Source organism: Aphelocoma coerulescens, chromosome 26 (genome assembly GCF_041296385.1).
Source record: "Aphelocoma coerulescens isolate FSJ_1873_10779 chromosome 26, UR_Acoe_1.0, whole genome shotgun sequence".
Taxonomy (NCBI): domain Eukaryota; kingdom Metazoa; phylum Chordata; class Aves; order Passeriformes; family Corvidae; genus Aphelocoma; species Aphelocoma coerulescens.
In genome coordinates this window covers 3,098,796-3,110,539 of record NC_091039.1, presented here as the reverse complement: position 1 = coordinate 3,110,539, position 11,744 = coordinate 3,098,796, and the positions used below count along the sequence as shown (strand labels likewise).

The 11,744-nt window shown below is 60.2% G+C and overlaps 1 protein-coding gene across 2 annotated transcripts; it reads right to left on the bottom strand.

The window, feature by feature from the left end:
* Positions 1–3,674: 3,674 nt before the first annotated feature.
* CSF1 (colony stimulating factor 1) lies at positions 3,675–11,744 on the bottom strand. 2 transcript variants are annotated; one of them, XM_068995940.1, is made up of 9 exons: positions 11,663–11,744; positions 10,256–10,384; positions 8,464–8,526; positions 8,009–8,188; positions 7,560–7,737; positions 5,896–6,713; positions 5,596–5,651; positions 5,455–5,507; positions 3,675–5,146 (listed from the first exon to the last, which is right to left on the bottom strand). In XM_068995940.1, exons 1-8 carry the CDS (start codon positions 11,681–11,683, stop codon positions 5,456–5,458), a joined length of 1,497 nt encoding a protein of 498 aa, XP_068852041.1. In that variant the 5' UTR covers positions 11,684–11,744; the 3' UTR covers positions 3,675–5,146; position 5,455. The 2 variants fall into 2 exon arrangements, with proteins under 2 accessions (XP_068852041.1, XP_068852042.1); XM_068995941.1 differs by having other exon boundaries at positions 5,896–6,023.

Sequence of the window (11,744 nt, the reverse complement as noted above, 5' to 3'; positions counted from 1 at the left end):
ATAATTTTTATATACGCATCATATCTAAATATTAAAACCAATTAATTGCGTAGACTAAATAAAATAATGGTAGAGATTGATTTTATGCATTAAATAGCGACAATACGCACTAAATATTAATTTTATTTAAATGCGTAAATTAAGAGATTAGTTATATAGATTTACATTTGCAAGCGTTATAAAAATATGAAAGTTATATAAATTAATTTTATACGTTTATATATAAATAGCGTGCACAAAATTTTTTGTTAAATAAATTATATAAATTTAATAAATAAATTACATACTTTTATGTATTTTTTCTCTATAAATATAGAAACTAAAGGAATTATATAAATTAAATAAATTGATTCATTAATTGGGAAATAAAAGCTGGAACTAAAAACGAGCGTTTTCTGGGTAAAAAAAAAATTGCGTTTGTTCAGGGGGAAGAAGTAAAGCAGGAGAAAAAACACGATTAATCAAGAAAATAGTTAAAATAAAACACGGGTAAAAGTAAACCAGTGAAAAAATAAAACATCAAGGAAATGGAGGAATCACGGAGAAAATCAAATGAGGCAGCAGGGACAGGATGGGGGCAACCCCACGGTGGGCAGGGCCAGCCCTCCATACCCCACCAGGGGTGGGAGCCCAAACCCAGGTGAGTGCCCGAGCCCGGGCGGGTGTCCAGCCACAGATGGGTGGGGGTACAGCCCCCGATGGGTGTCCAGCCACAGATGGGTGGGGGTACAGCCCCGGGTGGGTGTCCAGACACAGATGGGTGGGGGTAGAGCCCCGGCTGGGTGTCCAGCCCTGTGTGGGTGGGGGTACAGCCCCGGCTGGGTGTCCAGCCACAGATGGGTGGGGGTACAGCCCCGGGTGGGTGTCCAGCCCTGTGTGGGTGGGGGTAGAGCCCCGGCTGGGTGTCCAGCCCTGTGTGGGTGGGGGTACAGCCCCCGATGGGTGTCCAGCCCTGTGTGGGTGTCCAGCCACAGATGGGTGGGGGTAGAGCCCCGGCTGGGTGTCCAGCCCTGTGTGGGTGGGGGTACAGCCCTGTGTGGGTGTCCAGCTCTGTATGGGTGTCCAGCCACAGATGGGTGGGGGTAGAGCCCCGGCTGGGTGTCCAGCCCTGCGATGTGTCCGCTCCCAGGTGTGTGAGGGTGTCCAGCTCCGGGGGTGTCTGACCCCACACGGTGCCAGCTCCCCAGGGCGCTGGGCAGGCTCAGCCCTGCTGGAACCGCAGCCCCGGCTCAGCGCCAGCCCAGGCTCAGGGCAGTGACCGCCGGCCCTCATTACCCATTAACGAGCTGAGCGGAGCCACCAGGTCCCCGGAATCACCCGCCCACATCCCCAGCCCAGGGTGGGGGTGCTGAGCACGTTTTGGGGGGGCTGAGCCTGGCCAGGGCTTCCTCCCGCACTCTTCCTCCTCACCCTCCTGCAGTGGGGTGGCTGCTGGCTCCTGCATTCCAGGGAGGGTCACGAACAACCTGTCCCCAGGGCCAGGGCACTGAAGGGCCCCATCCTGCACCCCGGACCGCGGTCCCCGGCTCGACAGAGTGCCCTCAGGGGCTCTAGGGACCATTCCAGGACAGGCAGAAAGGCAGGGCTCTGTTCTGGGGCACCCCGACCCCATCCCCAAACGCCCCACAGGCAGCTGGGAGGGGTCTGAGCCTTGTTCCGCCTTTAATTTCCCGGGGGTGTTCCCTTAAAATACAAGCCGGGAAAACATCGGCGTGTGGGTTAAAACCCCAGGGAAAAGTGCAGATAACGGTTTTTTAACCAAAATCACATTGTCTGGCCACAAAACGGCCTCTGGCCACCTAAATCCTGCAGCAGTTCCTCGGCCAAAACCCTGTCCTGGACCCGCCGTGCCCCAGGAACCGCAGCCTCGGGGCCTTTCCGTGGCTTCTGCCCTGTCAGCAGCTCTGCGGTGCCCGCGGCTGCACTGGGGAGGGTTCCCAGGGTGGGCAGAGGCCTCTGGGGGCTCTTGAGGGGGGCCTCAGGGCATCTGGGGGGGTCTCCGAGTGCTTGGGAGGTTTGGGGGCAACAGGATGAGCCTGAGAGGTCCCAGCCCTGCCAATGTCACAAGCACCAGGGATGTGGGGACCCCCAGGACCACCCATGCAAGGGTGCCACTGCAGGCCAGCCCATGCTTCAGGTCCCAGGAGCCTCTTGCTGATGATTTCCCCTCCCACCATCCATCTTTTCCCCCAAATCCCCTTTTCTCATCCCATCAAAGCAGCTTTTTGCAGTACAAACACTCATTTGGGACCCCAGGAGGGACCCCCAGGGTGCCACCACCCTCCGTGCCCCACTCAGTCCCAGGGTGTGGGTTGTTTTTCTACCCTCCCCTACAAGTGCTGAAGGACAGGGATATAGCTCCGTGTCCTACCCAGCTGGGGGATTCCTGAGTGGGGGGCTGAGATCTGGTTTTGCCCCCCTCACAAATTTCAGGGGGCTGGGTGGAGGCTGCCCAGGACAGGGCATCGCATCCCTGCTCCCACACAGGCCGGTCACAGGGTGGGGAAAAGGCCACCAGCTGGGAACATGAGGAGCGGAGGGATCCCCCTGGCCCGAGCACGAGGGCAGGGAGACAGAGCTTGGCTTTTTCCCTGCATTTTCCAGGTGCTTTTACAGCACATAGAGCAGCCAGAAGAAGTTGGGGATGAGGGATTGTGGGGTGTAAATACAGAGAGGGGGTGGGTACTGGTGCTCCTCACACCCCCCCCCAGCAGCCTGGGATGCTCCCACCTCTGCCCCACAAGCTCTGCCACAGCTTCAAGCTGCCGTCGTTCAGCTCCAGTCACCGTCTCCTGTGCAGCTGCGGAGCTGCCTGGAGCATCCTGGAGCATCCTGGAGCAGGGCAAGGACTCGCTGCCCCCAGCACCCCCATACCCGGGCATGGTGCCCACCCCTAAGAGCAGCCTCTGGCCTCAAATACCCCCCAAATCTGACCATAATGACTGTGGCGCGGATCCAGCAGGATATATATAGGTCCCACTTCCCTGGGAAGGGGATGTGGACCTGGGAAACCCCCGGCTGCTGCTGGGGAGAGGAAGGGCTGGGCTGAGTCAGCTCCCCTCGAGGAATCCTGTTTGTCAGCAAACAAAGCAGCAGCTCAGCCCTGGCACTCGCAAAACGCTCCCGGGACCCCATCGTGCCCTTCCCACCCCCTCAGATGGGGGTGCTCACCCTGCACACCCCATGGGCTGTGGAAGGCCCCTGGTATCCCCCTGGAGATGCTGGATCCGTGCAGGGGGAGCAGGATGTGGGGCTCCCCTGCTCCTGGAAAGAAGGAAGGGGAGCCGGGGGAGCGGTGGGGAGGAAGGAAATGCCTCTTCCAGTGCTGTCTCTCTAAGCAAAGTGCTCCAGGAAACTTTGCCTCAAGTGTGTTTGCTTTAAACAGCTGCTTCCCAACCATTGACACAGATTTGGGGGGGCCCAGCCTCAGAGCTGGTGCCAGGAGCTCCCAGCAATGCCGGAGGGAGCTGGGGGCAGGAAGGCCCGGATGCATCCCTTTGCCCTCATCCCAGTGGCCATGAACTCCCACGTGCATCCACAGGGAAGCAGATCAGGGTAAGACTACCAGGGGTCAGCCCCCAGTCACCCCCTCAGGGATGCCAGGGCTGAGACAGGAGAGTCACAAGCTCCAGTCCCCCCTTGCCCCCCAGACTTACACCAAGCTACACCTCTCTGTTTATTCATAATATTAAATATACAAGTTGTTTTCCATTATTTTCTTTAAATAGACTTTTAAATGCCTTTGTATAAAATATTTCAGCATTTCATTGTATAAAAAAAAAACCACACCAAAAAAACCCACCCCAAAACCAACAGAAAACCTCAACCAAACAACAACAACAAAAAAAGGCAAAATAAATCCAACGTTGGTAAAGGCAAGTTTTCTCCCCCAGGAGCAGCTCCTCCACAGTGTAAACGGGTGACTTACACCACCAGGAGTTTGGCCCCAGGCTTCCTGCTGCATCAGGGATTTTCACCCTGATTTACACCAGTCCCTCGCCTGGGAACCCCCTCCTTCTGCCAGTCATAAATACACATTATATATATATATATATATACATATATATATATAAACCCCAAATTAATAGCGATGCTTTCTTTAAAAACAGTTGGGTTTGTCCATATTTTCATCCTTCATATAAAAATAATACTTGAAACTCCCAGAGCAGCGTGGCCCACGCTTCATCCGGGGCTGGAGGGAGCCGTTGCATTTTGGGGTATCTCCAGGGCTGGTGCATCTCAAACCAGGCTCTTCCCAAAGCCCAGGAGCGGGGCTGAGCCAAGAAGCCCCTGGGTGCCCAGCTGGGGCAGCTCCAGCTCTTACACCCGCCTGGATCCCGTCATTCCCAGCCCCATTCCCTTCTCCAAAGCGCAGTCACCAAAGAAATGGAATCCCAGCGAGGCCAGCTCGCGGCGATGACCCGGCGAGGGGCACACGGCCCCCCCAGAACACTTGTGCAGGATAAAGACTTCCATCCGCTCTATCAAAAATTAAAAATAAGCCCTAACAATAGGAGGATGGGGGGGGGACTGGGACGGTGCCAAGGGTCACCCCAAACCCAGCCCCACGTAGGGACATGGGCATGGGAGGGCTTTAAATATTCACAGTGTGAGGGTTTGAGTTGCAAGTCAGGGCTGGGTGTTTCAGGACTGGCCGCCCTGGGATTCAGGATGCTCCAGTTGAAGCCTCAGGAAAGGCAGGGTGAAGGGGGCGATGGATGCTGCTCCAAACCCAGTCTGCTGGGATGGGAGAAGAGCCAGAGGATTTGGGGAGCTGGTCCCCTCCATCTTCATCCAGCGCCGGCCGTGTCCAAGTGGGATCCATCATCCCACATCCAGCAGCATCTCCACCGTCCTGCTCAGCACCGCAGTGTCCCACCAGCCACCGCTGCCGGCAAAGGCCTGCGGTTATGGTTCCAACACCTTCCAGCCCTTCACTTCCCGGTGCCCGGGGGTCCCACTCAGGGCACATTCCCCCCATCCTTTTGTCCCTGCCAGGGAGTTTTTTGCCATCTCTGGCCGCCGGCATGGGGCAAGGGAAGAGGGAGTGTCAGCATCACGATGGGACCGCGGCAAGGCTGGCGCGTGCCAACCCTCCTTCCGTCCGGATCCGTCCCCCGAGCAGCTTCACATCCTGCCTGGGGCCCTGGGAAAAGGAGGAGAGAGATGAGCAGGAGCCGAGGCTCTGCCAGGGAGGGCAGCGTGGGGAGAAACACACAAAAACCACATGTAAAAACATTATGTATATTAAGAAAGGGCCAGTAATGGATTAACGAGCTGCGAAACCACATGCTGGCAGCGCTGGGGCGCAGACCTGCTCCTGTCCGTGTCTTCCCACCCAGAATTTCCCTGACCGTGGCCAAGGTCAGCACTGATGAGGACAATCCAGGGACACAATATTGTCCTCACAGCTTGGACCGGAGCCCTGTGAGGTCCCACCCAGCCCCTGATCACCTCAGAGATCCTGAGTCTCCAGCTCTGAGCATTCCCTTGCTCCCTGCAGCGCCCTGCGACAGAAAGACGGGGGGTTTAGAGCCGGGTCACCCAGGGTGGGGGTCCCCAAAGCCCCCCCACGCAGGATGCTATCACACCCACCTCCTCTCCGGCTCCTCGGGGTCACAGTCTCCATCTTCCAGCGGCCGCTCCAGGACCTGTGTGGAGGGAGGGAAACGGGGAGATGAGCCCTGGGGAAGGGGAGGGGGCTGTAGTGGGGTGGGGAGGGGTGGAAATGTCCCAAATAACATCCTCCTACCACACTCAGCACCACCAATTGTCCTCCAGTCTCAAAATCATGGGGAAAATGGGGCTCAACCCGCACTGGCCAAGAGACAAGTGGGGAAACTGAGGCAGGAGAGGATCTTGGTGCCCAGGGAGGAGACGAGGCAGGGGTCTTACCCTGGATTTATACTTGTAGAAGAGCAGCCCTCCCGTGGCCAGCAGGACGGCCACCACACTGGCCACCGTAATGTAGATGAGGGGCTCCTGGCGGCCCTCCCTGGCAGGCGGCTCCTTCCTGCGCTGCTCTGCGCCCAGAACAAAGCCAGAGTCAAAGCTGGGCCCGGCCCCGCCGCCATCCTCAGGGCCCCGCAGCCGGCTCAGCCCCCAGCCCCATGCCCTCGCCCTGTCCCTGTGGCCGCCCGGGGCTCGCAGCTCTGGGGCCATCCTGGAGAAGCGGAGCTGTGTGACGGGCTCGGACGCCGCAGCGGGACGGATCCTGGCTCCGCCGCCCGTCGAGCCAGCGCTGGGCGATGCTGTCGGAGTGGTGGTCCTGAGCCCGCCGGGCTGATCCGGGAGGATGGAGCCTCCCCACTGCTGGCCTGGATCCTGCGGCAAGTGGCCGGTGCCCCACTCTACCAGCTCTCCGTCCCCACGGAGGACGGGGATGTCACCCAGTGCCAGGCTCAGCATCCCGGCCGGATCCTGGAGGGCTTCGGCACTGCTGGCTGGAGCTGTCTGCTTCATCCCGGGGGCCAACGGCGGCGCTGTGTCACCTACCCCAGCACCCAGGACCTCCTCGGTCCCTGAGCCCCCGTCCGTGCTACTGGGGGGCTGAGATGGGGCCTCTAAGTCAGCAAGGGCGGTATGGAGGAGGCTGGAAGGGACCTGGGTGCTAGCGGGTGCCATGTCCCTGCCAGTGGCAGCAGAGAGGGAGGGCTGGGTGGCAGAAGGGAGGGCAGGGGACAGGCAATTGCAGTCAGGATCTGTCCCCACACCTGAAAGAAGGAGAGAGAAGAGACAGCCGTGGGGTCACCAGCCTCTAAGAGGGGCACAGCCAGCAGATCTGAGGTCAGGGGCACTGTCCCCGTCCCTCCCCGCAGCCCCGGGCAAGCGGGTCAAACAGCCCCTCAAAAACTGGGAGAGCGAGGGAGAGGCAGGGAACAGGCAGGAGCAGGCAGGGCAGCACGAGGGTGACAAGCAGCGGGTGGGACAAAGCAAACCCGAGTCACCGGGTGCCCTGAGGCGATGGCAATGGGTTATTCACAACTTGAAGGAGCCAGACAGCCACGTTTAACATCCCCCATGGCACAAGGACATGGCACAGCTCCGACACGAGGATGACAGCGAGACGTCTCCTCCATGCAAACACAGCACGGGCGCTCGTGGAAGAGCGGGTGGCAACACGGGGCTCTTCCACCCCAGCAGCAACACTCTCCCTGAAGGCTTGGCCAGGGGAAACTGAGGCACGAGGCAGCTGAAGTGACACAGCCAAGGTCATGCAGCGCGTTGGTGGCACAGCTGTCCCTCCATTTCTCCACGTTATGCTCCACCCGGCACCGGGGCTTTGAGACAGAGCCGAGCCTGATGTCTCCTCAGTCCCCCTCAGCATCTCTCCCTTGCCTTGCTTCCAGTAGGATTTAGCCCAAATCCCACCTTCAAATGGCAGCCAGCCCCTTCTCCCCTGACACTGATGCAGAGCTCGCTGACACAGGGAAAGGGACCAAGGTGGACACGTGCCGCACCCACGGACACACGGCTCTTAAGCTGCTCCATGCAGGTGAGCCCAAGTCCCCCAGACTGGCACAGGTTTACTGGGCAGAGGCCAAGCCTTGGCACCTCACCTGGTGAGGATCCTGCCTTCCCGGGTCCCAGGCAAGTCCTGCGGTAGACTCGGCTGCAATCCTTCTCAAAAGTCTCCTGGTTCTGCAGCAGACGCTTGATGTCCTGGAAGAAATCCTTCACCAGCACCAGCATCTCATAGGGGGAGGTGGTGAACTCCTTGAAGCACATCTGTGAGAGCTGGAGGAAGCGCCAGGCTCAGCATCGGTTCCATGACTGACTCGGTGTCACTGCCACAGATACCCCAGTGCTCCCAAGGCAGGATCTGGTGGCTCCTCGTGGCTCCCTGCGTCCATGCACACCCCACCTCTGCTCTACTTCATGGTCCTGCCCACACACCCATCCTGGGATGCTCTGGACATCCCATTTCACCCCAGGATGCTCTGGACATCCCATTTCACCCAGGATGCAGACCCAGGCCCAGACCCCCATGAGGCTGGGGACATTTTACCGTTCTCTCCTCATCATCCTCCTCCCTGATGCAGGGGTCCACATTCTCACTGATGTGGTTGTACATCCTGCGCACCATCTGCATCTTCCTGGCATTGGATGAGTTCTCCTTGAACTCTGTTCGCTCCAGGATCTTGCCCATCAGGGGAAAGGCAGCTTTCACATAGCAGATGGAGTCGTTCTGCAAGGACACAGACCCACCAAAAAGCAACAGTGGTTACTGGATGGGCATCTCACTCTGCCTGGGGGAAACTGAAGCACGGAGGCACAAAATGCCTTTCTACAATCCCACAGGATGCCCAAACTGGGACTTGGAAGCCACCTGGCCAAGCAGGATGCTTGTCTCCTGCAAAGGGAGACGAGAGAGGAGACTGGGGATGTGGGAACCTCCCACCATGCACCAGCCAGCCCTGCTCCCTGTCCCCTACTGTCCCCAGCAAGAAACCACTCACTCACCAACTGCATCTTGTCAATGAACTTGAAGGAGACCCTGCCCGGGTGCTGCATCTGAGTGTCAGCCTGGAAGGACAAAGCAGGATGTCACCCCACATCCCCAGGGACAGCAGCCTCAGATATGCCATGCTCTGGGCACAAAGGGGTCCCTGAGACCCCCAAATCCACAGGGCTTGAGGGACTTTGCTCCCATTCCTGCTTCATCCCATCCCATACTCCTCCTCCTCACACAGGCACATCCCTAGGGTCAACGCAGTGGCAGGAGTGAGCTCAGGATTCCTGCTCCCATCAGGATGTTGTACTCCCTGAATCACAGACCTTCTCCTGTCTTTCCCTGCCTGCTCCCACCCCGCCTCTCTTCCTCCTCCTCCTCTTCCTGCCAGCACCACAGCAGAGCCCAGCCCTGCTTAATTCTCCTCGGGTCTCCCCCGCACCGCTCTCTCCTCTAAAGCCAGGCTGCAAAAGAGCATCCTGCCGTGCAGGAGGTGGCCGTGACACCAGGGTCACACATTCCCCGGGATCACACAATGCCGGGGTCCCACACGCAGGGCTGCCGGCCCCCCATGCCGCGACCCTTTCCAGCGGGAGTAAAAACCCACCCTAACCAAATGCTCCCCCTCCGGGCTGGCATCCCAGGCTGGGAGGCCGAGGGCTGGCAGAATTGCCGGCCGGCAATTCTCCTCCTAGCCTGGGATGCCGTCCCGGAAACAATTGCTCCATTATCCTGCAGGCGCTGGAGCGAAGTCCAGCTCCTCCATCAGCGAGGAGAGGGCTACAGTCCCCAGCAGGAAAACCACATCTTCCATTCAAACCTGCTCCATCTCCCTTCTCCCACAACCACGGACCCAGTTTTAATCCCTGGGCGGCAGAGCCGAGGCTCCAGGGATGTGGTGTGCAGAGAGGGCTCGGGCAGAGGAAGCCGAGCTCGCACAGAGCGGCTCCTGGCCCCGCAGCTCGGTGGTTAAAGAGGAAGAGGTGAAGCGAGCCCGGACACGGCGGTTACACAGAGCTCGGAGCGCAGCTCTCGGGGACTCGGAGGCGCCGTTCCCGTCTCTCACCCGCACACCCCTCTTGCTGCAGGCAGAATTTAATCTGCGACAACCCTGCAAATCCCTGCGTGCCCCCGATTCCCGCTTCTCCCCTGAATATCCGCGTGATTCCCCGCTCGGAGGTGAGCCAAGGGCCACAGAGAGAGAGATACGGCTCCGGCAGCTGTATCCGATGGTGGCTGTGCTCCGGGGCGGCTGCCAGCACCCAGAGTTGCCCACGGGCCACATGGGATGACGGCCCCATCACCCAGCCCGGTCGTCTCCATCGCCTGGCCGGGCCCCCCTCACTGCCTGCCACCCACCCACAGCCCCGTTGCCAGCCCAGCTTCCAGGCAAGCAGCTGGACTCAGGAATGCAGCCGGATTCCTCTGCTTAACCCCTGCGCAACCGCCCAGAAAACACCACAGCCCGCAGCGCCGGCCCCTCCGCTGCTTCCCCAGCGCCCCTGCGCCCATCCAGCCTCACTCCTGTCCCCTTCCCGGCCTCGCTCCTGCTTCTGTCTTCTCTCGTCCCTCCTGTCGTCACTTTTCCATGGCCACCCTTGATAAAAGCACAACATCTGTCACCCTCCGGTGCCCACTGGTCCCTCGTGCCCATGGATGCTCAGCTCCCGGGTACCATCACTTCCTCAGGGGAGCTGAAAATCACCTGGTTTCCTTATTTCAGCACTAAATAAGAGCTGGTTTGTGCCCGTCTGACCCCAAACGAGCCCCCATCCCACGGCACAGCCCCGAGGGGGCACTCACCAGCTCCTCCAGCTCGGCCAGGTGCCTCTCTGTGATGATCTGCTGGCAGTAGCTGTTCTGTTCCGTCTCATGGATGCAGAGGAGGAGGAGGAGGAGGGATGACAGCAGGGAACAGCGGAGCAGGCACACCTGAGCACGACACAGGAGAAGCTTGAAGCAGGGATAACCCACACACACACCAAGCCCCCCTGCCCTTCTCCACCACCCCCCAGCGTGACCACCTCTGTGGTGGCCGGGGCTTGGCCACGGTCCAGCAGGATAATCCCACTGTGGTCCTCCAACCCCGTGCCTATCCCCATCCTGCTATTTTTAGGAGCACCAGGTCAGCAGGGAATTTCCCAAGGCCCGGTGACACAAGCCTGGATGTGGCTCTTGGCCACCTTCACATTCCTGATCCAGCCCCTCTCCCCTCTCCCACACCATTTCTCCGTCTCTCCTGCAAATCTCCTCCTCCGCCCTGGCTCTCCAGAGCCCATCTGACACACTGACCCACCCATCCCCAAAAATCCTCTTCCCACCCTCCAGACCCCCCCAGCTGCACCCGCCGGGCTCTTTCCATGCAGCAGCTCTGGCTTCGTCCCAAATTTCCCTCCCAATCCCCCTGCAAAGAAGCGGGGAGGCCCCGATCCGTGGCGGGACTCCGATGAGCAACGGGGCTTGTTCATCTCAGAGCCAAGACTCCCGGGGTGGGGGTGGAGGGGACCCTCGGGTGGGTGTGCTCCCCCGTCTCCCGGGGCACCGGCAGGGAGAGGGTGCCTGGGTGATGGGTGGGGGGGAATTTCCCTTGGATGATGTCCAGGAATCCTCCCCTCTTGTGAAACTCCAAGATGCCGCCTGGGCCACCGCCGAGATGTGGCCACGGCTGAACGGAGCCTCACCCCGCCGGGAACGGGCCGGGGACGGGGCTGGAGCCGAGACTGGAGCCGGAAACGGGGCTGGAGCCGGGGACCGGGAGGGGGACGGGGCTTCACCCCGCGGGTCCGGGGCTGGAACCGAGGACCGAGAGGGGGTTGGAGCCTCATCGCGCAGGTCCGGGAATGGAGCCGGGGCTGCAGCATCCCCCCGCCGGGGACGGGGCTCGGGCCGGGGACCGGCCGGCGCTGAAGCCGGGGCTGAAGCCGGGGCTGAAGCCGGGGCCTCCCCACGCCGGGAATCGTGACGGGGTTTGGAGCCGGGAACCGGGGCTGGAGCCGCGGCTTCACCCCGCGGGTGCGGGGTGGAACCGCCAACCGAGGCGGGGCTGGAGCATCCCCCGCCGGGAGCCGGGACCCCCCGAGGAGGGGACCCACCACGAGGGCACGGGGACGACCGGAGCTGCCGCTCCCGAGGGGATCCCGCACAGGTGGCAGCGGGCGCCGGGTTGAGGGGGGTCTCCGCGGCCGTGGGTAGCGGGAGGGGCCGCCGTACCTTGGCTCCGAGGCGGGGCATGGGGGCTGCCGTGGGGCCAGGGCCGGGCGTAGCGGGCGAGACGGCAGCAGCGGCGGGGCCG

Bases quoted from the DNA above. Each gene is read 5' to 3' on its own strand.
- CSF1 (XM_068995940.1), bottom strand. From the start codon at position 11,683: ATGCCCCGCCTCGGAGCCAAG. The intron at 8,189-8,463 runs GTGAGTGAGTGG...GTGTCCTTGCAG, and splicing joins TCATTGACAAGATGCAGTTG to AACGACTCCATCTGCTATGT. The intron at 5,508-5,595 runs GTGGGTGTGATA...TTTCTGTCGCAG, and splicing joins CCCGAGGAGCCGGAGAGGAG to GGCGCTGCAGGGAGCAAGGG.